At 35.6% G+C, this 26,684-nt stretch overlaps 2 protein-coding genes and 1 pseudogene across 2 annotated transcripts; all 3 read left to right on the top strand.

Annotated features, from left to right (window-relative positions):
* Nucleotides 1–5,006: 5,006 nt before the first annotated feature.
* On the top strand, nt 5,007–17,713 carry LOC120143880 (annotated as a pseudogene).
* Nucleotides 17,714–23,213: 5,500 nt separating this feature from the next.
* Nucleotides 23,214–24,463, top strand: LOC120143879 (glycosyltransferase BC10-like). Its single transcript, XM_039158090.1, has 2 exons — nt 23,214–23,702; nt 23,822–24,463. Exons 1-2 carry the CDS (start codon nt 23,214–23,216, stop codon nt 24,461–24,463), a joined length of 1,131 nt encoding a protein of 376 aa, XP_039014021.1.
* A 1,043-nt stretch (nt 24,464–25,506) lies between these two features.
* LOC120143877 (cysteine protease RD19A-like) lies at nt 25,507–26,436 on the top strand. The gene has a single exon (XM_039158089.1). The coding sequence runs from the start codon at nt 25,507–25,509 to the stop codon at nt 26,434–26,436; it is 930 nt and encodes a 309-aa protein (XP_039014020.1).
* The last annotated feature ends 248 nt before the right edge of the window (nt 26,437–26,684 follow it).

The following is a 26,684-nucleotide window of genomic DNA, read 5'->3' as shown; positions in this document are numbered from 1 at the left end:
AGAATCGAACACTTTGGCGGATGTTTTGCAAAACAAGATGTGAACAGAGCAGAAAACTTCATTGCTTGGAGTTAGGGGAGCCTTTTCCTCTAGCTGTTTTACATTTGTCTTGGTGTCTTGTTGTATGTTGTGTTGTTTTGTTGGTGTTTCCTTATCATTTCAACAAACTTGATGTAAAAAAATATTTGCAACAAGGAATGGATGCTCCAAGGGAGGTTAATTTCTTCCAAAGATTTTGTGAGGATCAAGGGAGATAAAGTAATGCAAAATCATATCTGTTAGACTTTTGTATTGAATTTGAATAATGGTTTTGCATAGTATATCCTCCTTGCTAGGAGGATTGGAATCAATCATGCCTAAGGTGGCTAAATTGGTTTTCTGGTCGAGTTCGTGGGCGTTGCGAAAATGAAACTCAATTACAGACAGATCCTCACCGCCAAGCAGTACTCTGCTAATCAAATTAGTGACGTCCCTTTCAATGATCGCGTGTTTTCGGCCATTAGCCACTGCAAGTTGTGTTCATTCAGTGAGGGCTTGAGCTTCAGCCACGCTTGGATCCGCCAATCATCGCAGTATCAAAGCCAAAACGAAAACGCTATATCGCAGTATATTATTATTTACACTTTGCATGAATCAATTTCATTGCATATATATATATATATATATATATATATATATTTGAAACATCACAAACGACTCATAAATTATTACAAAAAAAAGAAGAGGCAATTTGTTACAATCTGATTCTGCGATATTCAGTCCTCGTCTTCCATTGTTGCGGTAGTAGAATTACTCTTCCGAGCAGTTTTTCTTATCTTACAAATAACCCATTCTTTAAACGTCGATTCAGCCGATACTCATACATAATCCAATCCGTTTTTCACCTGTAGATGATCTCCAAAAACCATCTCCTTCTGATCTATGCACATCTCTCTGAGGTCTTTTTGCGTTAAGATTCTTCTGTGCAATCTTCTCTCGATCGTTGGTTGTCTCTGTCAAGTATTTCCGATTCATCGTTTGAGAAGAAAATCTCTGGTTTGCATGAGTAAACATTGCCAACCTTGAACAGATCACTAAATTGATCTAAACCTGCAACCACGTTGTCATTGTTGGCGATGAGCATGGGGAGATAGATTGAAAGTATCTCGACGTCATTAGGGTTGAAGACTATGCCTGGAGAAAGATACTGCATATTGATTTTCAAGTTTATATTCCTTGAATCTTGTTTTGATTTTTAGGTTTGTATTTCTTGAATTTTTCTTGAATATATAGGCATGTAAATGAAATCTATATCCTCCTAGGATTTAGATTTATTATTATTTTATTATTTTTTATTATCGATAATGTTTATCCTCAACAAAAACAATAGTTATTTTAATATTTTTATAAAATTAAAATAATTTATAATGTGTATTTCTACTCAAGAAAAAAATATTACTAAAAGATTTTTAAAGATTAAAACATAAATATATAGAAATAATAATTTTAATTATGTTAAATAAAAATTATTTATTTTAATATTTATATATCAAATTAAAATAACTTATATTGTATCTTCCTCGTCAAGAAAAAAATTATTACTATTAAATGTTAAATGATAAAACAGAAACATATAAAAATAGTAATTTTTTATATTAAATAAAAGGTTTTTATCTTAATACTTCTTTTATATAAAATTAAAATAACTTGTATTGTATCTTTCTCGTCAAGAAAGAATTATTGCTAACAATTTTTTAAATAATACAACAGAAATATATAAAAATAATAATTATAGTTATATTAAATAAAATGTATTTCTGGAATTTTTAGGGTAGTTATGAAGCCATCTAATAAAAAGTTGATATATATTCAATCATTTCAATTAATATATATTCGAGATATTTTTGTCCAATTCCTTATCACTCAATCGTTTCAGCTAAATATAAAACAATTAAGAGTACGAAACAGTAAATAAATCAAATTCGATATATATCACGTCAAATATTTTTTAAAGTATTATCACCAAGTTCTAAACAATTTCAATTCTTACATAATATTTGATGAAATATTATTGATCGATTGAAAACTACTCTAATATAATTCAAAACTCGTTGAAATGAAACTCTTTTTGCATGTCTTCAATATTCTTAGCAATATCTGCAACAATAAATTCCTTCAAATATTTACGAGTCAAACCATAGCTTATATATCACTTGTTAGAAATTAGAAACGAAAAAATGGATTAATTTGAAATAAGACATGCATAAGAAATGAGATTTGACGTAGTTGTCCTTAGTTGCATCTTCGAATGAAAGAAACAATAATTTATTATAAATGTTAAAATCATGAATAGTATAAATATATCATATCTCATTTATCAAGTGTATCACAAAATATTCTTTCAACATTCTTACAAAACTCATCTTTGTAACATAAATCTTACAAATTGCATAGATAAAAAATACATCTCTTCAAACTAATTCTCATAATTTTATAAATTTAAACATACCTTCTATTTATAGAAAAACAAACTTAGTACACTAAGAATCTTTATTATATAAGAATTCATATCGAAATAAATTTAATCCAACTAATCTTTACCTACTAGAATTATAATAAAATTTAATTTAATTATTTTTTAAAATTTGAATTAATATATAACAATGCTATTGCAACCTTAATTTTAAAGGATTGGTACTTGAATTTGTGCCTAATGGAAGCCTCGAGAAATAGTTATATTCTCGCAACTATTTTCTTGATTTATTGCAAAGGTTGAACATAATGATAGATATATTATCTATCCATATGTATTTTTAGATATCGGATATTTAAAAATTCGGATTACTAAAAATATGATTCATATCTGATCCGATAAAAATTAGATATTTAAAATTTTGGATCGGATAGTCAAAAATTCAAATCCGAAAATAAACTTTAATTTGACAAAAAAAAATAAATTTAAATTTATTGTATTTTATATATTATTATTAATATTATTAATATTATTATTATTTATACATTTTTGTAGCCAAATAATGTTAAAGTTTTTCTCTGTTAATATTAAGACCAAGTAGCTAAAAAATGCAGTGGATAAAATCTCCACTGCCTTAACACAATCTGATTCTAACTCGAGCTTTATGAATCCTATGTTCCATGCATGGCTTAAAGAATCAGGAATAGCCCACATTTCTGCCATAAGAACCGAGCAGATAACTAGGCTACGAGCGAACCCAATAATCCATTTAGCTTGGTCGTCTCTCAAAACTCCACCCGCCGCTGCCATCTTCAAAGGTCCTCCTACAGCTCCATCAGAGTTTACTTTAACCCAACTCGTGGCAGGCCTGCACCACCGATCAGTAGCTCGAACAATACCTTTTAACTTCGACCCAAAGACTTCGCTTGATAGTATTTCATTCTTGAGTCTAACAGAATGCACCAGAAAATCTTCATGTTCGATGAAATTCTCTTGAAAAAGCATATTACACCTACGTTTCCAGAGTTCCCAACAAATGATAGCAAACAAAATATTCCAATTACTTCCACTGATCGAGAACTCACCTTGGCTCTTCACATTTATAGGTAACCAATCAACATAGGGAATGGACAAAAAGAGTTGGATTTTGTCCTTACCAATCAGTATACGGCAAACACCCAAAGCAAACGGGCATCTTCATAAGACGTGATTCATGTCTTCATCTTCAACTTGGCACAAGAAGCATCTAGCAGAAGCAGTAATATGGCGACAGTGCCTCTCCTTGTTTGTCATCAACCGTCCATGAAGGGCCAACCAAAGAATTGTCCTTATTCTTTGCGGAATATTTAGCTTCAACACCACCCTCTAAGGATCCACACTCTCATTTGAGCCACTAGGGGATAATTTATTATATGTGGATTTAACAGAAAAGCTATGATTCGCCTCCCACCTCCATCCCGGGTTGTCGTTGCCAAGATCGGGTCTAGGTGGACACATAGCAACAATATGATTGCAAACCTGTTCCGGGATGCATGTTTTTATAACTTATCCCAATCTCATGCACCATAAGCAATGGTCATCTCGCATACTGGAGTGGGCTGAGGAAGATTATTCTGCAACCTATGGTCAACGAGAGGTCCGAATTCATCAAGCCAAACATCCTGCCAAACCCATTTTGCCATGCATGGAGTGAATCCCTTCTTGAGAAATAATGATATTGTCAACTATATTTTTCCTAGGGACAAAACTAGTTTGATTTTGGGAGATCCAATCCGGAAACAGAGACTTCAATCTATTAGCCAAAATTTTAGTGATAATTTTGTAGGGAACAGTGCGTTAATTAATGGGCCTAAACTGCGAGATCCTCTCAGGCAGTTCGACTTTTGGGATTACCACCAAGAGAGTTTTATTTGCTAATTCCAGTAAAGAACCAGTCTTAACGAAATCATTCACAAAATGAAAGACATTTCCACCCAAGGTACTCTAGTTCTTCTAAGAAAACCTCGCATGGTAGCCATTAATACCTGGAGCTTTTAAAGGATCCATCATGAATAAAGTTTGTCGTACCTCTTCAATGGTCACAGGGCGCGTTAAAAAGCTCCAACGGTTTGCATCAATCTGTTAAAAATCACCCAAGCAATCCATTCCCACATTACGACAAGGTTCAGAGGAAAAAAGGTTGCAAAAAAAATTAATCGTGGCTTTGAACAATAGCTTGGTCTTCACACCATTCCCCATCATCCAATTTAAGAATCCATATATTATTACGATGCCTCTTGTTTAACATTGAAGCATGGAAGAAACTCGTATTACGATCCCCATTCGTTATCCACTTGCATCTAGACTGTTGGTGCCATAAATTTTCTTCATGTTCAAAAACCATGTTCAGATCTTTTTTGAGGTTCTCATATAGATCCAAGTGGAATGGAGACTCGGAATCTTCCAAGGCCATTTCAATTCAGCGAATTTGGTTTGGTTACTGTAGGTTTCTAATGAAGAGATAGGTTTTTTTGTGCTCTGTTGATGTGTTGGTTTTTTCTTTGGAGAGAAAACGATGGACCCCCTCGTCTGGTTTTGTTACTTGTTATATTCTCCCCCCCCCCGCCCCCGTTTTTTAATTCCCCTCTCATATTTTTCATTTTTGTTTGCATGCACGAGACCTCCTGTTTGTGTGGTTGATCTATGGATTTTGATAGGCTCCTTACGCCCTTTCGTTGGAGTTTTGCAACGTTACCCTCTGTTCTTGTCATTGTCGAGGGAATGTGGCAGGGGGGGAACATACGGCCGCTGCAAGCGCTCGGGTACAGCAGAGGCTGTCGAGGCATGGGCGCGTGGAAGCTTGGGAGGCTTACGTGCATCCAACGTGCAAATCCGAACGGTTTGATGCTCCCTGTCTGAATCTGGACCGTTGGATTGCTGATTAGATTCAACAGTTGTAAAACGTTGGCGGTAGCAGCAATATTATAGGGTAAACAAACCTAAATCAGACCTAATATGGACCGTTGAACTTCCCTTCATCCAAGGGATGATGACTGGCGACGCACGGATGATGAGGAGGGCTGGGTTTCTCTAATCCCTAAATGCTTGGGCCATCAGACTTGAGCCTCCTGTTTTGGGTTGAGCGTATTTTGCCTTGTAATACTCCGGGCTTCTTTTACTAATGTTTAGGTTTGTAAAGGGACATGAAATAAGATTAGTATATTTTAACTTAATATTTTATGTATATAAATATATTTAATTTAATTTAATTATTTATATATTCATATAATCGCATATATATATATATATATATATTCATACGTATATAATATAAACACACATATATGATATCTATTTATATGCTTATAATAAATACCACACGCACGCAACCATATAAAACCATATATATAATGTATATTTTTGTTTATAATATGTAACACTTTCATAATATATATATGTCATAATATAATATAATACTAATATATATATATACAAACACACGCGTAACCAATAATATAATATAATATAATATAATATAATATAATATAATATAATATAATATAATATAATATAATATAATATAATATAATATAATATAATATAATATAATATAACTAGCCCAATAATCTTTTGGATTTAAACTAATTAATAATATATATATAAACATAAATGAACTTGGATGTAGTCCCGGACAAAATGAGTATCTACATTATAGACACTCAATGTCTCCTAATTAAGGGAGGTCAAGAAAGGCTAAAGAAGAAGAAAAACTCCCTTTAACTTTCTATACTGAAAGATTTTATATTGACTAGACGTAGGGTTATAACGACTACTCATAGGTTAACAACTTAAATAGATCTAACTGTTAAATATTAAATTCTAGATCATGCATGTCTATCCAATGTCACATCTAAAGATTGTAATTTTCTGAAAGACACGAAATCCCTAGAACATAATATGACCTGCGAAGAAGATATAAGAAAATACAAAATAAAAACATTGGAATCACCTCAACGTCATTACATAAACATGCCAATGACATATTTTCCCACAACAAATAAAAAAAAATGAAGGTGGTACTCATGAGTTACGACTAAATTGTAATGTCCAATTTCCATGACTTTTCATGCTTATTGCAACATAAAAAGAAACAATATGTGCTCAAATAACTAACATTGCTCAATTCTTCCAACCAAAGTCATCATTGTACGATTGTTTAGTTATAATGTTAGAATAAAAATAGTAGTTTGCTGCTGGTAGTTGTTCTTAATGAGATCTCCATGTTAGAATATTTGAGCAAAAACTATGATTGCTTATAAAACCCTACTTTCTAAAATCTCATAGAATACTTATGCTCTCCACTAGATTAAGCAATAAGGGAACAAGTGGAACAATGTAATCATAGAATACTAGAAAGAGATTGTGGTTATGATATCTAAAGCACTGTATAAGAAACTGCCTATAATATATGAATGTTTATGCAATTGGATATGCTAGTACTTTAATGGTTAACCCACAAAGAGTTTATTACGTGTTTAGAATTGTCATCGATAATTTTAGTTACATATGACCGAACACTCTTAAAACCTAGTTTGTATCTTCATCTATAAAATATAATTTGTAGTCACAAATTTGTATACTGTAATTTTATATTTCATCTTAGTATTGATGTCGAAGATTTAGCATTGATATCAATAGAGCATTATAGATACTTCAAGAATGAGTAACAATTTCTCTTCAGAATTTGCTTAGAATTTTAGGGAAATTTCATACTGTATCAATACCAAAGCCCATAATTTTCCATTTCAAGTTTAGAAATCACATCCAAATCACATCAAAACACAAAAGAGAAATTATATTTTACCTCTTTTGAATCCGAATCACTCAAAATCACTAGAAAGTTTGTTCTTCTGATTGCTAGAGCCATAGGGCTTTGAAGGAGAAAAAGATGAATATAAAAGGGGTGGGTGAGCTAATATCTCAGCTTTCCCCCTTAAACCCACATAAGAAGTGAGGAAATCAATCATGTTTTTTCTCAATAATATAATTATTCTTTTGGTCCTTTCCTTTCTAATCTCAATTAAAAAATTATATTTTTAGTGACAATTCAGCCTATTTTTTTTCTGGATTAGGCTCAAACTTTACCTAACAAATCTAATCTCTCAAATTGGTCCATAAATGTCTTGGGTCAACCATCATACATCAACTCGAAAATTCATTGTCGTATATATATATATATATATATATATATATATATATATATATATATATATATATATATATATATATATATATTTCATTTGTTAAGGAATGATCATAGTGTTAATATTATGATTAGAGGGCTTTGCTTAGAAGAACATCATTCCTAGAAATTTAATAATAAAAGTTTAGTGGCCAAAGAAACATGGAACTAATAATGGATTGCCTTTGGAAAAATTCCAAAAATTTTCCTAAAGTACACTTTTTTATTATAATGGAATTAAAGTTACTTTGAGATTAAAAAATTTAAAATGATTTAGATGGAACACCAAGACTTCTCTAATAATGATGATGAATTGAACTGCAAATTTTCTATATGGATGTGGGTTGGTGCTGGGATTGAGCTTGAGATACATAGTATTCACAGCTGGAAAAGCATGGTAGTTCATTAGGATCTACGAGAGAGATCGAAAAAGATTTGCAAAAAGATAGAGAAGTGAACTCTTGAAAAAGAAAATTTGTTGCAAAACAAGTTACGGACAGGGAAGTAAACTTCATTGCATGGCAGTAGGCAGGCCTTTATCTATAGCTGTTTTATATCTGTGCATTACTTATGTAGATTGCATCTTCGGATATTCTCTATTTTTTAATCCAGAAGTTGAATTTGGATATCTAATATGCAATCTACATAAGTAAAATATATTCGAATAATGCATATTCAGGGGTGTTTATTTGTATCTATCCCAAATTCAAAACGGAAAATAATTAATTTTAATATCTGAATCTGTAAATTCTCTTCTAGTGAAAAGTACGGCGACGATGATGAAGAGCTTAACAACTCTGTTGCATTCAATGAAACTAATGCAGAAAAGGAGACATAAACCGCCTCTCCAGTTGATTCAAATAAAGAAGAGGAGCTTTTGACAATGTTAAGAAGATGTCTGGGAATCAATTCCTTAGGGTGCGTTTGGTTCACGGAATGTAAGATTACCGGCGGGAATAAGATTATTGAGAATGTTGTATTTTGTGTTTGGTTTGTTTAGTAGTAATGTAAGATTATAGTGTTTGGTTAAAAGAATAAAAGATTATTGAAATGTATATTTTACCAAATTGTCCTTATTATATATTTGTTTTTTTAACAAGTTGAATTCTACTATAATATTATTATAATTAATTTATATACTTTCTTTAAAAATTTTAAATTCATAAAATTTATATAATTATTTTTACAAAATTGAAAAGATAAATAGATTTAATGAAAGGGTAAAGTTTTATTTTAACCCCTGGACTTCATATAAAATTCTAATTATGATTTTTTTTGTAAATCTAAAATAGTTTAAGGATAAATTTGTAATTTAACCTTCATAGAATTTTTTTATTCAACGACAGAAGAATGATATTTTTGAAAAACAATTAAGGGTATTTTAGTCCAAAACGCCGAGAATATAACAATATATAAGGGAAAAGAGGTATTCACATTCCCGGTAATATACCCCCAAAATATCACTGTTTGGAATAACTTATTATCGAGGGTTGGGAATGTTTGCCAACCAAACGAGGGAATGACATTTGGATAATGTTGGGGGCAATCTGATTGCTTTAGGAGAAAACACCAATAACGTTTGTGCTTTAGGAGAGCAACATTGCTCATCATGTCTCATTGTTTCGTCAATACAAAATATTATACAATCAAAAGGTTAAGTGAACACTTGTATATCTCAATTTAAGATTTAGTATCATGCTGGTGTTACATGCATCAATATTCTCTATGACCATGGCATAGAGCAGGAAAGAGTGCTGTTAGGAGTTCCTTCCAATATCAAGATTCACGCTTTTACCAGGTGCAACAATATGTAAAAGTATTAATAATATGATTAGAGGGTTTTGCATGAGAAGAACATCATTTCTGGAAATTTAACAATGAAAGTTTATTGACCAAAGAAACATTGAACTAATAATGGATTGCCTTTGGAAAATTTCCTTAAAGCTTTCCTAAAGTACACTTTTTGTTTCTTTAAAATGGAATTAAAGTCACTTTGGATTAAAAAAACTTAAAATGTTTTTGTTGGAAGACCTAGAATTTCTATTTATACTTCTATACTAACAATGACTAGCTTGCAATAATTTCATTTCATCTACTTTCCTTTCCCTCCCAATTCCATTTCAAGGAATAAAAAGAAGAAGAAAAATGAGTTTCCTCCTCCTCCTCCTTCTTATCCTCCACCGCAAGAGCCATCTCGCAGCATCGTGCGCTCATGGCTGTTAAATCCTCCATTACTGACGACCCTCAAGCTTACCTCTCCAACTGGAATGCAACTACTCCGCTTTGCTAATTCACCGGTGTAACTTGCGATTACACTAGTCGTCATGTGACCTCCATAGACCTAACCGGCTTCACCTTGTCGGGAACTCTTTCCCCATCATTTTCCCACCTTCGTTTCCTCTAAAACCTCTCCGTCGCAGCCAACCAGCTTTCCGGTCCAATTCCAATGGAACTCTCTGCCCTCTCTGGTCTCCGTTACCTCAACCTTTCCAACAATGTTTTCAACGGTTCCTTTCCTACCCAGCTTTCCCAGCTGAAATACCTCCAAGTCCTTGATTTATACAACAATAACATCACTGGGGAATTGCCGGTTTCTGTCACTGAGCTTCCCAATCTGCGACACTTGCATTTGGGAGGGAACTATTTCACTGGTCACATCCCGTCAAGTTATGGCCTCTGGGAGCATCTCGAATATTTGGCCGTTTCGGGCAACAAACTCGGTGGGAAAATCCCACTTGAAATCGGCAACCTAACCAAGTTACAGCAGTTGTATATTGGTTATTTCAATACTTTTGAAGGTGGTTTGCCACGAGAGATTGGAAACTTGTCGGAACTCGTTCTTTTCGATGCCGTTAATTGCACGTTAACCGACGTAATACCACTAGAGATCAGGAAGCTGCAGAAGCTCGACACGTTGTTTCTCTACTCCAATTTACTGTTTGGCCCCTTGAATCCGGAGCTGGGAACCTTAAAAAGCTTGAAATCCATGGATTTATCAAAAAATATACTTACCGGTGAGATTCCGGAGAGTTTCGCTGAGCTTAAAAACTTAACTCTGCTCAATGCTTTTAGAAACAAACTTCAGGGACATATCCCTGAGATTATTGGTGAATGGCCGGAGTTGGAGGTATTACAGTTATCGGAAAACAACTTCACGGGGAGCATTCCTCAGAATGTGGGGAGCAACAAAAAGCTTTAGTTTTTTGATTTTTCATTGAATCAGTTGTTGGTTTTTGGCAAAGTCCCACATTGGTTGTGTATAAGGAGAAGGGGAAATTCTTTTGTTATAAGTAAAACCATCATCCTCCTTAGTTAATCATCCCTAAAATATAAGCCTTCTTCTATATTAAAGGCTATTTGTATTCTTTCTTTCTCTTTGTAATATTTCCTCTATTAGTGAAATATTATTTTAGTAGTGTTAGAGGAGGTAGGCATAATTTTGGCCTAACCTCGTTAAATTTTGGTGTTCTCTTTATGTCTATTTAATAGCTATTGTTGGGTATAGTTGTTGTTAATTATTGTCCTATTAAAATTACTTGTCTTGGTAGTTCTGTATAAGGAAAGTGGGTTTTAAGAGGGACCATTGTGACCCCTCCTCTTTCCTGGGAATCTACCTTGGGGTGATTTTTAGTACAATCGTTTTCACACTAGTCACCCAGATAATAGTTTAAAGGTGAATCTGTTATTGGTGGAAATTAACCCGAATTTCACAACAATTGGTATCAGCGCTCTTGGTTTATTTTAGTATGCTCTGTGGTTGCGGCTTAGGCTGATCTTCCACATCAGAAAAAATTTCCTTGGGATAATTGACATTCCGCATTGACAGTTATTAAATAGAATTTGTAGCAGAAATGGCAGACGCTTCTTCATCTTCAATTTTGGCAATAAATGCTGTGACAAATGTTAGATTTGCAGTGGAGATTTTTTATGGCACCGGTCATTTCGGCATGTGACAAAGTGAGGTTCTAGATGCCCTATTTCAGCAGGGTCTAGACATTGCTATTGAATGAGAGAAACCAGATGATGTTGAGGAGAAATAATGGAAGAGGATCAATAGAATGGCATGTGGTACTATTCGATCGTGTCTTTCTAGAGAGCAGAAGTATGCAGTTTCTATGGAAACTTCTGCAAGTAAATTGTAGAAGGCACTGGAGGAGAAATTTTTGAAGAAAAGCGGTCAGAACAAACTCTACATGAAAAAGAGATTGTTCCGCTTCAACTATGTACTAGGTACCACTATGAATGATCACATTACTAGCTTTAATCAGCTGGTGACTGATCTGATGAATATGGACGTGACTTTTAAAGACGAAGATCTGGCTCTGATGTTGATGGGATCACTTCCTGATGAGTTTGAGTATCTTGAAACTACTCTACTTCATGGGAAGGTTGATGTGTCTCTCAGTGAAGTAACTGCTTCCTTGTATAGTTATGAATTGAGAAAGAAAGACAAACAAGAAAACACAAGTGTCGAAGCAGAAGCTCTTGTTGTTAGAGGCCGTTCGAAGAGTCAGAATAAAGGAAGCAGAGGGAGATCGAAGTCAAAGTCCAGATTGAGCAAAGATGAATGTGCCTTTTGTCGAGAAAAAGGGTACTGGAAGAAAGAATGTCCCAGGCTAAAGAATAAAGGCAAACCTGAAAGGGGGAAGGCTGTCTCAGAATCAAATGTGGTCGAGTATGATGATGTAGATTCAGATTTCGCATTCGCTGCTACGCCATCAACCAGCTGTTCCAGTTCATGGCTGTTAGATTCAGCTTGTAGCCACCATATGACCCCCAATAGAGAATGGTTCTTTGATTTTAAAGAACTAAAAGGTGGAATTATCTACACAACAAATAATTCCCCTCTTGACACACTTGGGATTGGTTCAATTTGCTTGAGAAATCAGGATGGATCAATCAGAACCTTAACAGGTGTCCATTATGTACCAGATTTAATGAGAAATCTCATCTCTGTGGGAACCTTAGAGTCAAAAGGTTTAGAAGTGAGGGCAAAAGATGGGATTATGAGGATTATTTCTGGTGCACTGGTGATAATGAAGGGAATCCGAAAAAGAAACAATGTGTATTACTTTCTGGGTAGTACAATTGTTGGGACAGCAGCAGTGGCAGCAGTGGCAGCTTCTACTGATGAACATGAGTCAGAAGCAACCAGTTTATGGCATATGCGCTTGGGGAATGTTGGTGAAAAATCATTGAAATTACTCATAGATCAAGGATTATTGAAAGGTGCTCGGACTTGCAAATCAGCTTTTTCTGAGCATTGCATCAAAGGGAAGAAGACGAGGGTGAAATTTGGAACAGCAATCCATGATACTAAAGGTATTTTGGATTATGTTCATTCAGATGTATGGGGGCCTTCCAAGACAACTTCATTGGGAGGAACACACTATTATGTCACCTTTGTTGATGATTTTTCCCGGAGAGTTTGGATGTATCCAATGAAGACAAAGGATGAGGTGCTAGGATTTTTCCTTAAATGGAAAAAGATGATGGAGACTCAACAGGCAAAAAAATCAAACGTCTCCGTACAGACAATGGTGGAGAGTACAAAAATGATCCATTTCTGAAAGTCTGTGAAGAAGAAGGTATTGTCAAGCACTTCACTGTCAGAGGTACACCACAATAGAATGGGGTTGCAGAGCGTATGAACCGGACATTAGCGGAGAAGGTTCGGTGTATGTTGTCTAATGCTGGGTTAGGCAAAGAATTTTGGGCTGAGGCTTTGGTCTATGCTTGTCACCTTGTCAACCGCTTACCATCGACTGCTATTGGTGGTAAAACACCATTAGAGAAATGGTTTGGAGTACCTGCTACAGATTATGATTCCTTACATGTGTTTGGTTCCACTGCATACTACCATGTTAAGGAGTCAAAGCTGGATCCAAGAGCAAAGAAGGCGATCTTTATGGGGATCACCTCTGGTGTGAAAGGCTATCGTCTTTGGTGTCCAGAAATAAAGAAAATAATCTTCAGTAGGGATGTTACCTTTGATGAATCTACCATGTTGAGAAAGGTGACTTCAAAAAAATTGGACCGGACAGATGGAACTCCCAAACAGGTGGAGTTTGAAGGAAGCAAGATTGTCCCAACCAGTAAAGAAACTGATGTTGACTCTCCTATGGTAGAAGAAGAGTCAGATAAAGAAGAGGTTCAGACCCAAGAACCTCCACAGCAACATGAATCAATTGCACTTAGAAAGGGAAAGAGGACCATTAGACAACCTGCTCATTATGCTGATATGGTCTCTTTTGCATCACCAATTGCAATTGATGACGTTCTTACCACTTTTAATGAAGCAGTTCAAAGTTCAGAACATAAAAAGTGGAGGATCGCCATGAATAAAGAAATGCAATCCCTTCAAAAGAATTAGACGTGGAAACTAGCTAGTCTTCCAAAGGGAAAGAAGGCAATTGGGTGCAAGTGGATATATGCAAAGAAAGATGGATTTCCTGACAAGAATAACATCCGCTACAAAGCAAGATTGGTGGCTAAAGGCTACGCTCAAACGAAGGGAGTTGATTATAATGAAGTATTTTCTCCAGTTGTAAAACATTCCTCCATCAGAATTTTGTTAGCTTTGGTAGCGCAGTTGGATTTGGAACTAGTTCAGATGGATGTAAAAACTGCATTTTTACATGGAGACTTGGATGAGGAAATCTACATGACTCAACCAGATGGATTCAAAGTTGTTGAAAAAGAAGAGATGGTGTGCAAATTAGAAAAATCGTTGTACGGATTGAAGCAATCTCCAAGGCAGTGGTACAAGCGATTTGACAAGTTTATGATAGGGCAGAAGTACACAAGAAGCAAATATGATCATTGTGTGTATTTACGCGAGCTAGAAGACGGATCCTATATATATCTTCTTCTTTATGTTGATGATATGTTGATAGCTTCCAGGAGTCAGACAGAAATTGTGAAACTAAAGACTCAATTGAACAGGGAGTTTGAGATGAAGGATCTTGGTGAAGCGAAGAAGATTCTAGGCATGGAGATATCAAGGGATAAGAAATTAGGGAGACTTTGTTTGTCTCAGAAAGAATATCTGAGAAAGGTACTAAAACGTTTTGGCATAAATGAGATGTCAAAACCAGTTAGTACACCTCTTGCTCCTCATTTCAAGCTCGGTGCATCAATGTCACCTAAGGATGATGCAGAACGGGAATACATGTCAAAGGTTCCGTATGCAAGTGCTGTTGGTAGCTTGATGTATGCAATGGTGTGTACGAGACCCGATATTTCACAGGCAGTTGGGGTTGTGAGCAGGTATATGCATGATCCTGGAAAGGAGCATTGGCAAGCTGTGAAATGGATTATGCGGTATATTCTGAACACCGTAGATGTTGGTTTGGTCTTTCAGCAGGACAAACAAGACGGTCAGTGTGTAGTTGGGTATTGTGATTCAGACTATGCAGGTGATTTGGACAAGCGTCGATCAACTACTGGTTATGTGTTTACATTTGCAAAGGCACCAGTCAGTTGGAAGTCCACCTTACAGTCAACAGTGGCTTTGTCTACTACAGAGGCAGAGTATATGGCAGTTACAGAGGCTGTGAAGGAGGCAATTTGGCTTCAAGGGTTGCTTGGTGAATTGGGAATGGAACAAAAGCACATCAAAGTGCACTGTGACAGTAAGAGTGCTATTCATTTAGCAAAGAACCAGGTTTACCATGCAAGGACGAAGCACATCGATGTTCGATATCACTTTGTACGAGAGATTTTAGAAGAAGGTGGAGTCATAATCCAGAAGATTCGGACCACTGAGAATCCTGCTGATATGTTGACAAAAGTGGTAACTGCGGTCAAGTTTAAACATTGTTTAGACTTGGTCAATATTGTTACAAATTAAAAGATTGTTTTTTTAGAGATGTGTGTGGAATTTGCCAAGGTGGAGATTTGTTGGTTTTTGGCAAAGTCCCACATTAGTTGTGTATAAGGAGAAGGGGAAATTCTTTTGTTATAAATAAAGACATCCTCCTCCTTAGTTAATCATCCCTAAAATATAAGCCTTCTTCTATATTAAAGGCTATTTGTATTCTTTCTTTCTCTTTGTAATATTTCCTCTATTAGTGAAATATTATTTTAGTAGTGTTCGAGGAGGTAGGCATAATTTTGGCCTAACCTCGTTAAATTTTGGTGTTCTCTTTATGTCTATTTAATAGCTATTGTCGGGTATAGTTGTTGTTAATTATTATCCTATTAAAATTACTTGTCTTGGTAGTTCTGTCTAAGGAAAGTGGGTTTTAAGAGGGACCATTGTGACCCCTCCTCTTTCCTGGGAATCTACCTTGGGGTGATTTTTAGTACAATCGTTTTCACACTAGTCACCTAGATAATAGTTTAAAGGTGAATATGTTATTGGTGGAAATTAACCCGAATCCCACAACATCAGTTAACCGGTAAACAGAAGCTTCTATCTTTTTCTTTAAGGGTAAATTACAAATTTGGTAAATTACAAAGTTGGAGGTATGATTTTTTTAAATAGTTAGATGATTGAAACAGAAACACAATAATAGGTAGGTGACTAAATAAGTAGTTTATCGTATAATTTATTTAAATTTTCTTTTAAAGAATAGCCAAACTCTTAATTCTAACTCTTTCCCAAATGTTTTTCCTAGGGAAAATTCCAGCCCCACCACCCTCGTTGCGGTGGTACGATGTTTCAATGAATAACTTAGTTGGAGAAATCCCTGCCTCAATATGCAATTTGAGTTCCCTCAATGTTCTCATTCTTATGGAGAATAGATTGAGTGGAACAATTCCAGAGTGCATTGGAAACTTGAGTTCTTCTCTTTTACACTTTGATCTGCAGGATAACGATATTCATGGTAAATTACCAGAAAATTTTGTTAAACATTGCAAGTTGCTAAGTTTTTGGATCAACAACAATCATGTAGAAGGGTCACTGCCACGATCTTTGGGTAATTGCAAAGATTTGTACCTTCTTGATGTTGGGAAAAACAAGTTACATGACACATTCCCATTTTGGTTAGGAAATTTGGATCAACTACAAGTTCTCATCTTGAGGTCAAACAGATTCTATGGACAAGTGAATAGCTCAGATATTGCAGTTTCCTTCACTCGTTTGCACGCCATTGATCTTTCTCATAATAACTTTAGTGGTTACTTACATACCAAAATTTTTGAAAATTTGCATGCTATTAAAGAAGGGGATGGAAAGAAAGTTGAACTAGAATACATGAAAGATGAATTGGCTGACGGATCAGTGTATAATGTGCAAGGTTTATCTTTTACAATAAAAGGGTTCGAAATAGAGTTTCAAGTACTTCTGACCAGCTGGATGGTAATTGACTTTTCCAGCAATCAATTCTTGGGAGAAATTCCTAAAACAATTGGTGAGCTTCATTCTCTCATTGTCCTAAACCTCTCTCACAATTGTTTAAAGGGTTCTATCCCATCATCATTTGGTGATTTGTCAAAACTTGAATCATTAGATCTCTCATCAAACAAGCTCCAAGGGAAGATTCCAATGGAGTTGAATAATCTTGGATTCTTGGAGGTGTTAAACCTTTCTCATAATTATCTAGTGGGACCTATTCCTCAAGGCAAACAATTTGATACTTTCTCCAATGATTCCTACATAGGAAACTTGGGCTTATGGAGGTTGCCATTATAAAAAAGTCGTGATAATGATGAGGAAACTCCAGCAAAATTTGATAGAGATGATGATGCTGATGGATTGAATTGGAAATTTTCTATACTGATGGGGTACGGATGTGGGTTGGTGCTGGGACTGAGTATGGGCTACATTGTATTCACAACAGGAAAACCATGGTGGTTCATTCGGAGCTACGTGAGAGTTCAACAAAGATTTGCAAAATGGTATAGAACTAAACTCATTCGCTGATTCCTTTGCAGAAAAATAAAGGCCTTGGACAGAGCATTAAACTTCATTTCTCGGTGGTCGGTATTGTTTTCTGCCTGGGTGCTTTGTTGTATGTTCTGTTGTTCGTATTATGTTTTACAGGGTCTTCTCTCATGGAAGCAGTGTCCGCTTGTGTGTTTATAGCTTGTAAGGACTATCTTAATCGGCATCTTATTTGTATTTCCTTCTCTTTTTAATAAAACTGATGAAACTTTACACACACACACACATATATATATATAAAAGAAAGTATGTGCGACAATGGATTGTTTGTTTCGGGAAGGCCGAAGCAGCTAAAAGAGCAACAATCGACAATGTCATTAAGGTCAGTGCCATACAACGGCAGTGATATCAAGAGATCCGGTGAGCTGGGGAAAATGTTTGATATCCCAGTGCTTGATCGTTCCTCGTCCAGTGGTCCGCCTTCGAAACCCAACTCAAAGTAACAATAGCAAGTTCTGCATCCTTAACGTGCTTCATATTCTTTTCATCCCAGAAGTGGATCCAAGTGACCCGGCTCGAACACGAGCACGATCACGAAATCGTCCAGGTCCATGTCGCTTCAACCTCATCACTTCAGGTCCACTAAGTCCTCCATAGCGTGCTTTGACTAGTGCTCTTAACCCAGGTTGAAAATTCGATATGTAGAAATTGACAACATAGGTCTGGTTACAAAATAAACATAGCCTAAGAGAACAAACAGAAAAACCAGAATTGTCAAGTTCACCAATCATGATCGACCATAAATCCTATACCCTAAACCCTAATTATTCTAAGCCAAAACAAACACCGCAGAATGTCTACATCCCCAGGAGAAGTTGCGATGTTTAGGATTTGCAGATTTTCCACCCCATCCTTAATACTCGTACAGTTTGGTGGAAACATATACGCATCTCGGCAAAAACATAAGATAATGGATATGATAATGGGATTACGTGTTTATGTTGAATGTTGTTGCTATATTGATATCAATGCTAAATCTTCGACATCAATACTAAGATGAAATGTAGAATTACAATATACGAATTTGTGACTACAAATTATATTTTATAGATGAAGTTACCCTTTTGTCTTTCTTTTATTTTTATATATGTTCAAGAATTTAAATAGTGGTTTGTTAGTAAAATAATGATCGTTAAATAATAGTAAAGGTGTTATAAAAAATAATTATCGTAGGATCTCACAATTGTAATAAAACAACACAATCGATAACATAGTTGCAATCATAATATTTGTTCTGAATACTTTCAACTATCTAATAATGTATGTTCAATCATCCTTGTTGTAGTTGTTAGTACTCGAACTCATGAGTTCTAAAAATAATAATTATTCCTTTAGCCACTGAGATAATTTGATTTGTGCAATAGAAGCTATAATTTAATTTCTATATATGTTACATAAAACTACTTAGCCTAAGCCAACCAACCACCTCTAACAAAATAAATGACAAGATGGAGCTCACCAAATCCATGGGATAAGGCACTACCTCGCCAAACCTCATAGGCCCCGTTTGGTTCACGGTATAATTCATTCTTGGGAGGAATGTTTTTTTCCCAAAAAAATATACACACGTTTGGATGATCACTTTACCAAATGCCAGGAATGAATTAATACCAGCAGTGATTTTTCCCTGTTTTCTCGGTAATATATATCCCCCCATCTCTTTAGGTGTTTCATTATTCCCGTCCCCGTTGTCTAAAATAACCTTCTTCCCACTTCGTTCTAGCTATCGGGATTCATCCCCTTCTTCTTCCTCCTCCCTCACGTAGCGTTTGCTTATCACCATGGTTTCCCCTCACTGACTCCCTCCTCCGCAAATTCGTACGTTTCCCCTTTCATTTTTTTCCTTTATTCAAATTTCATTTATCATCTAATAAAAATATTTTATTTCTCCTTACTTTTTGTCTCTTCCTTTTTTCCCTTTCATTTTTATTCAATCTCGTATATGTATACAAAACCATTATGAAATTGTTGTTCTTTCTGTAAATGATTTGATATTTTTTATTTTATTCGTCTTTTCGATTAAATTGTTGATTTAGTTTTTTGATCTCATACTCTAAAGTTGAAATTATTTCTGTGAATTTTGCATTGAATGAATCTATGTTATAGTTTTTAGATTGATTTGAACACTGAATTTGATTATTCATTTTGTGTGCAAGAATCGTTTCCAATTCTTACTTTACGAGCCGAAACTTAATATTTGTAATTTGAGGTTCATACTTCTTACTGCTCTTTTTTTTCTTGTTTATTATGTTTCATTTATTTCATAGTTTTCGCAGCCATTATTGTTTAGTTGCTTCTTGGAAGAGTTTTCATTTCGTTGAGTGACTAATAATGTAATGTCACTTTGAAACCGATTGCCAATATTTACTTAAAAATTTTATTTTTGTTATGAAATTAGTTTCATTAGGAGTTCTATATATAGAAAAACGCTTTGAACTCATTGGAAAAAGATAATTTTGTTAATTGGATATTAATTTGTTTATCTGAGACTCAGATTAATATGCATCCTCATTTTCCTTCAACTTCTTTCATTTCTAACCATAGATGCTGATTCAGCTCAGGCCGATATCAGTTCCAAAGCAACGAAGTTGGCATCTGAGGGGATGATCATGTTTTTCCCCTTAGAAATTCTTTGATTTTTTAAAGCAGATCTAATGTTTCACACGAAGTTCTGAATTGAATGGACTGTAAGCTTGTTGTATTGGCAGTGAAATATCTATCTCCGGCTGTGCTGAATTTTTAGTATCTGTTTATAAGCACCTCAAACAATATAGTATGGAGGAAATTGAGTGGGCAAAAACAAATTTGACTATTTGAAATGCAAAAAATATAAAATAAGAGTATTTGAAATAAATTTTGAATACTTCAAAATGCTGCTTTTCATTAGGTGGTAGCACAACCAACAAAGGTCAATAAATGGATCCTAGATGTAGTGTACTGAAAATATAGGTTGTTGATTTTGGATGTATGGTTTATGTCGTAACTTTGACACTTCTGCTACTTTAAATTTATTCAATCATTTTCAGTCATTTACTAAATTAGGTTATGACATTTATTTGTAACTTCAAAATTGATGGACAATGGGTCAGCATCATCTAGGTTATATAGAAGGCAATTTTATACGATAACCGGTTACTCTATCCCAAACCCCTTACCCAAAAGAAATGCTTCTTCTAAACCTAATGAAAAACTATACTTTTCATCAACTCAGATTCTAATCCAAATGGAAAAATCTATATTTGTGGACTAATCTTTCATTCCAAAGATCATCTAGTTTCTTCCTTCTGCTGAGTTTTGGAACATATGCTTTACCTCTCTTTCACACGGTCGATGTGCTTATTGCTTTGGTATTGGTGATATTTGTGAATTTATTAGCTTTGGATTTGATCTTGGTTTTATTTATTTATTTATTTATTCTGCGTACGCACATAGATGCTTGTTGGAATTAGAATACTGACTGATGTTTGTGTCACTTTATTTGCAGGAACATGGAACTGTCTTGCTCTAAAGCCCAGGAAGTTACAGACAAGTTTGTCCGAGAAATTGAGAAGGCAATAGGGATGATGCAGTCAACCACCGTTGATTATAAATCTGTACTTGCTGAACTGAAGACAAAATTGCATGAAATTGCTCCACTCATAGCTTTGGTAGCTCTGGAACATATGGGGCAATTTATCATGGCAAATGGAAAGGTTCTGATGTAGCAATCAAGAGAATTAAAGCCAGCTGTTTTACAGGGAAGCCTTCTGAAAGAGAACGATTGGTAATAACTGTTATCACTTTTCCTTCCATAGCTTTTGTAGCTTGTAATTTGAGGCTTCTTGATAGTTAAAAGAATGACAATTGATTCAGAATGACAAATGATTCACCTGATCATTTGTTTCTAGCTTCATTTGTTCCTTTAATTTAAGTTATCTTTTATCTATGCCTTTAGGTTTTACTAGGGAGGGATTCTCACACCTGCACTGCCGGAGCATTCGGTTATTTTGCTACAAGAATTGGACATACAGATGCAGGCTTTGTATTAGGCACCGGGAAGCTTATGCGAAAGGCGTGTTAATTATTCTTTGATGTTTTACTTGATTAAAAAATGTGTGTGCGTTTGTTTTTGGTGCATTTTGATTTTTCGTTTGGTTTCATACTAGTATTTGGTTACCTTAGGTTCGTAGCGTAATAGCGTTATGCCCACCATAGAATTATAGATGTTATTTTTTGAATAAGAATTTAAGGTGGTCCAACTCTGTTATCCAAATTCATTGAAGGATGTTTGACGAAGTTGTAGCTATTTGATGAATAGTTTTGTCCTTCATATCCGTTGCTCTAGGCATATAGTTTAATCTGGTAGACCATCTTGGCATTTTCTTTTGCAAACGGATATTCATGACTTGTATGAGTTGAAGGTTGGCACTTAAAAAATTACGATTAATTTGGTGGTATATATGTTGCATATTCGATTACGGGTTCCACCAACTTTGATATTTGTAATGGATGGTGAAATGCCTCCTTATCTGCTTGCAAAGGATATGATTTTGCAAGAAAGATCGTAATATAAATTCATGAGATAAATAATAATGATAAAGTATGCAAAATTAAGTATAAATATAAAAGATAAATAAATAAATTATTGTATATAGAAGATATAATAAATATTATATCTTAGATAACAAAAATAATTTACAACTTTTTATTATTATGAATATCTATGATAAATTATTGTATATAGAAGAATGTAAAATTTTAATATATTTTTACATAAATTATATAAAATTTAATACTAATTAAAATTAAAATAATACATTATATATTTAAATACTCAAGTAATATATTATCAACAGTTAAAATTTTTATATATATAATTTTTATTTAAATATTTAGAATTCACTTGTTAAAAAATATAGAACAAAGACAATTTGGTAAAATATGCATTTCGATAATCTTTTATTCCTTCAACCAAACACTGGAATCTTACATTTCAGCCAAACCAACCAAACACAGTAATGTAAGATTCCCAGTAATCCTATTCTCTGATAATCTTTTATTCCTATTGATAATCTTACATTCCGTGAACCAAACGCACTCATAGGGTCATCGTACACGTAAAGTTTCAGTTCATCAATACTTACCTTCTGCATATATAATATATAGAAAAAAGTGAAATCACATTAATTCCACCTTACTTTAAAAAAAAATAAAGGACACGACACCGAACCCAAATTCTTTCTCTCTACCACACTTGGTTGTACATTCCAGTAGCGAGACCAAACATGCAGCAGCAGCTCATTTCATGCACATCTACCACGGTAACGCCTAAACTTCTGTTATCCGACGTTAGATCTTAATTTATTATTGTTTTTAATTCAAGTTAGCTTAATCCTCACTTTTATCTACATTTACAAGAAATTGTTGTAAAGTTTGTAAATCAGGCATATTAGCTTATAATGGCACCATTCATGTGATCATTCATGGATTTACATACGATTTTAGGCCTTACCCTAAACTCCATCACTACTTTAAACCATCGTTTTCGGTCCTAATTTTTTGTGCCAAAAATGTTTAAGCGGTTTGAAATGAATGGTTTCGTTAGGGAACTCTACTCTCGCATTAGAAGAAAGTTTCATATTACTATAACTTCATTGTTTCTGCTGTCAATGGCTTCTTTTGTGGTTGTTCTCGGGACTTTCACGTTGAAGTTGTTGGTCTCCGAAGGCTCCTCGTCATGCTCCCTGAAACATAACCGATTTGCTCCACCACCGATGAGCTCTCCGTATTCGTACATTTTCTCTAACTTTGGTTTCCGATCATCCCTTCCCCACTCACCTTTTAACTCTTCTTTGGAATCGAAAACTTTGATAGGCGCCCCGGACCACAACGGCACGTTGCATTCCGTGACTGATGATCGGGAGCTGATGCGACGTGCCGTTGTCATATGTCCAAATGTTACCGAATCCTCGGAGAACCTGACCCCGAAGGTGGCGTTCATGTTTTTATGCAGGGGGTCGCTGCCTTTAGCACCCCTTTGGGAAAAGTTCTTCATGGGAAATGAAGGGCTTTACTCCATTTACATCCATACATCGCCGGAGTTCGTCGACGAGCCATCCGTAACGTCGATGTTCTACAAGCGCAAGATACCAAGTAAGGTGAGATTTAAGAAATGAGGACTATAGAACAGGGTGTAAACGAGGCATATTGGATTATTCGATTCATAGAAGTATACAATTCGAGTTTTTTCCTATGTAAATTCGATTCTCTTTTGTAGCCTGTTCAATGGGGAAGCGCGACAATGGTAGATGCCGAGAGACGGCTATTAGCCAATGCGTTGCTGGACTGCGCCAACGAAAGATTCGTGCTGCTCTCAGAAGCATGCATCCCGCTATTCAACTTCACCACCGTTTACAACTACCTCATCAACACCAACCAAAGCTTCATCGGTTCGTTCGATGATCCGAGGCCAACCGGCCGTGGCCGTTACAACAAGCGGATGTTGCCGAAGGTCTCATTGACCGATTGGCGAAAAGGGTCGCAATGGTTCGAGGTTAATCGAAAGCTCGCCCTAAATATAATTTCAGACGAAATTTACTACCCTCTCTTCAGAAACTATTGCAACCCTCCATGTTACGTAGATGAACATTACGTGCCGACTCTTGTCAACAAAATCTCGCCGGAGCTTAACACGAATCGGAGCATCACTTGGGTCGATTGGTCGAAAGGCGGTCCACACCCCACACAGTATGTGAGAAAAGATGTATCGATGGAATTGCTGAATCGGATTAGGCAAGGATTTGATTGTACTTATAATGGTCAGACACGCTCTATTTGCTTCCTTTTTGCCAGGAAGTTTCATCCGATTACACTGGAGCCTTTGCTTAGGATGGCTCCAGCGTTGCTTGGATTTAATTGAATGTTAGATATGTTATTTTGATATTAAATATTAAATAAAGTAATTAGTAGGAGTAAATAAAAAATATATGTTTGGCTTAATTGTGATTTGTAATCTATGTAAAATGCAACGTCAGTCCTTAACGATCGAATGGTGGAACTCACATAAATTTGATGGTGGAACCATTTTACTCCTTTGAAGATGAACAAATATTTATTTATTTATTTATTTATTAATTAGTAGGGGCATCAAAATGAAAATGTAGTATAAGAATTATTATAATATTTTTATTCAATTATAACTCACATAATTCTTTAATTTTATAACTCTTTAAATTTGCCTTGATCAACCCAACAGGGCGCAACCACACCAAAGAATTAGCACCTAGTTCGTGTCCACTGTCTGCTATAGAGATCTTAGTTGCTGTAAATTCATTAGTCAATCTCTTGCACATCAAAATAAACTCCTTCCTTTGCACATAATTAGGGTCAAACAACAAACTATATATGTGCTTCCACAGTTGCCAACAAATTACAACAAAATATAATGTTCGGTTACCATTAAAGTGATCATACCTCATATGGTAAAGAGAGGAACTTCCCCAACTTCTCCGTTCGAATTACCCTCATCCAAACATAACTAGCCATTCGACACCGACGCAGCACATGGTCGACATCTTCCGCTTCACTAACACAAATTTGACAATCAATCTTTGTTAGATTGTTGTCAAAGAAGAGAAAAGGAAGAGCGGGAGGAATGTTAGGCTGTTGTCAATGCAGCACATACGTGGAGAGGTGGTTAGTCTGTTAGCTAAGCCAGTTAGTTTGTTAGATGGTTAGTGGTGAGCTAAACCACTCTTATAAATGTAGTGTGCCAGCTGATATGAATGCAAGCATTTTCTTTACTGTGTATATTTTCTATTATACACGTTTATTAATTTGGTATCAATCGCCAAACGGTCCTGACCTTGTTGTTCTTCCGCTACATGGATTCTGTTAGCTCTATTGTGATTACATTTCCGTCTCGAGCAGCATATTATGTTTGAGATCTTCAATGTACCTTCCATGTACGTTGCCTTCCAGGCTGTTCTTTCCTTGTATGCTAGTGGTCGTACTACAGCGGGGGGATTCCAAGTTGATCCATTGATCGAGCAAGTAACGGACAGTCACGATGGAGCCGAGCCACCGCTGCTGACGGCGGAGCATCACTTCTCTCTATTCAAGAAGCGGTTCAAGAAATCGTACGTGTCACAGGAGGAGCACGGTTATAGGTTCAAGGTTTTCCAGTATAACCTGAGACGAGCGGCGCGTCATCAGAAGCTTGACCCATCTGCGACTCACGGGGTGACTCAGTTCTCTGATTTGACTCCGGGAGAGTTCAGGAAGGCGTATTTGAAATTAAGGAGATTGGTATTGCCTAAAGATGAGACCGAGGCACCGATTTTGCCTACCGATAATTTGCTTGAAGATTTTGACTGGAGAGAAAAAGGAGTTGTTTCATCCGTCAAAAACCAGGGTTCATGCGGATCATGCTGGTCTTTTGGTACAACAGGAGCCTTGGAAGGTGCTAACTTTTTGGCAACCGAAAAACTTGTGAGCCTCAACGAACAACAGCTAGTCGACTGCAATCATGAGTGTGATCCAGAAGAGAAAAGTTCATGTGATTCTGGATGCAATGGTGAACTAATGAACAGTGCTTTTGAGTATACCCTCAAAGCTGATGGACAAGTCATTACTATCGGAGCTGAGAGATTCTGTTGTCCTGAAGTCATCTTCCAACTATCTTTCATAGGGATGGAAGCAGTTGGAATCCATGAAACTACCTACAACTCTATCATGAAGTGTGATGTAGATATCAGGAAGGATTTCTATGGTAACATTGTTCTTAGTGGTGGTTCAACTAGTTTCCCTGGTATTGCAGACCGTATGAGCAAGGAGATCACTGCCCTTGCTCCAAGCAGTATGAAGCAGAAGGTTTACGTGCAAGGAGGATGAAGAAGTGTTAGTAGTTAAGCTGTGAAACATTGTTGTTATAGAATAGTTTTTTTTAGATTTGTTTTTGTTGAATGTTCATTCACGTCAAAAGTTTGCGTTGATTCAAGTCGAACGGAGGGAAGCATCGGCAGTTCCGATTCAATTCGAACGGAGGGAAGCATCGGCAGTTCCGATTCAAGTCGAACGGAGGGAAGCATCGGCAGTTCCGATTCAAATCGAACGGAGGAAAGCATCGGCACTTCCGATTC

The sequence above is a fragment of the Hibiscus syriacus genome, unplaced genomic scaffold (assembly GCF_006381635.1).
Source record: "Hibiscus syriacus cultivar Baekdansim isolate YM2019G1 unplaced genomic scaffold, ASM638163v2 tig00110864_pilon, whole genome shotgun sequence".
Taxonomy (NCBI): domain Eukaryota; kingdom Viridiplantae; phylum Streptophyta; class Magnoliopsida; order Malvales; family Malvaceae; genus Hibiscus; species Hibiscus syriacus.
The sequence above is the reverse complement of the archived record's forward strand: the minus strand, read 5'-3'. Positions and strand labels throughout refer to the sequence as shown.

Excerpts from the sequence above, each read along its gene's own strand:
- LOC120143879 (XM_039158090.1), top strand. The coding sequence starts at position 23,214 with ATGGCTTCTTTTGTGGTTGTTCTCGGGACTTTCACGTTGAAGTTGTTG. Across the intron at positions 23,703-23,821 it reads AGCGCAAGATACCAAGTAAG|CCTGTTCAATGGGGAAGCGC; the intron begins GTGAGATTTAAG and ends TCTCTTTTGTAG.
- LOC120143877 (XM_039158089.1), top strand. The coding sequence starts at position 25,507 with ATGTACGTTGCCTTCCAGGCTGTTCTTTCCTTGTATGCTAGTGGTCGT.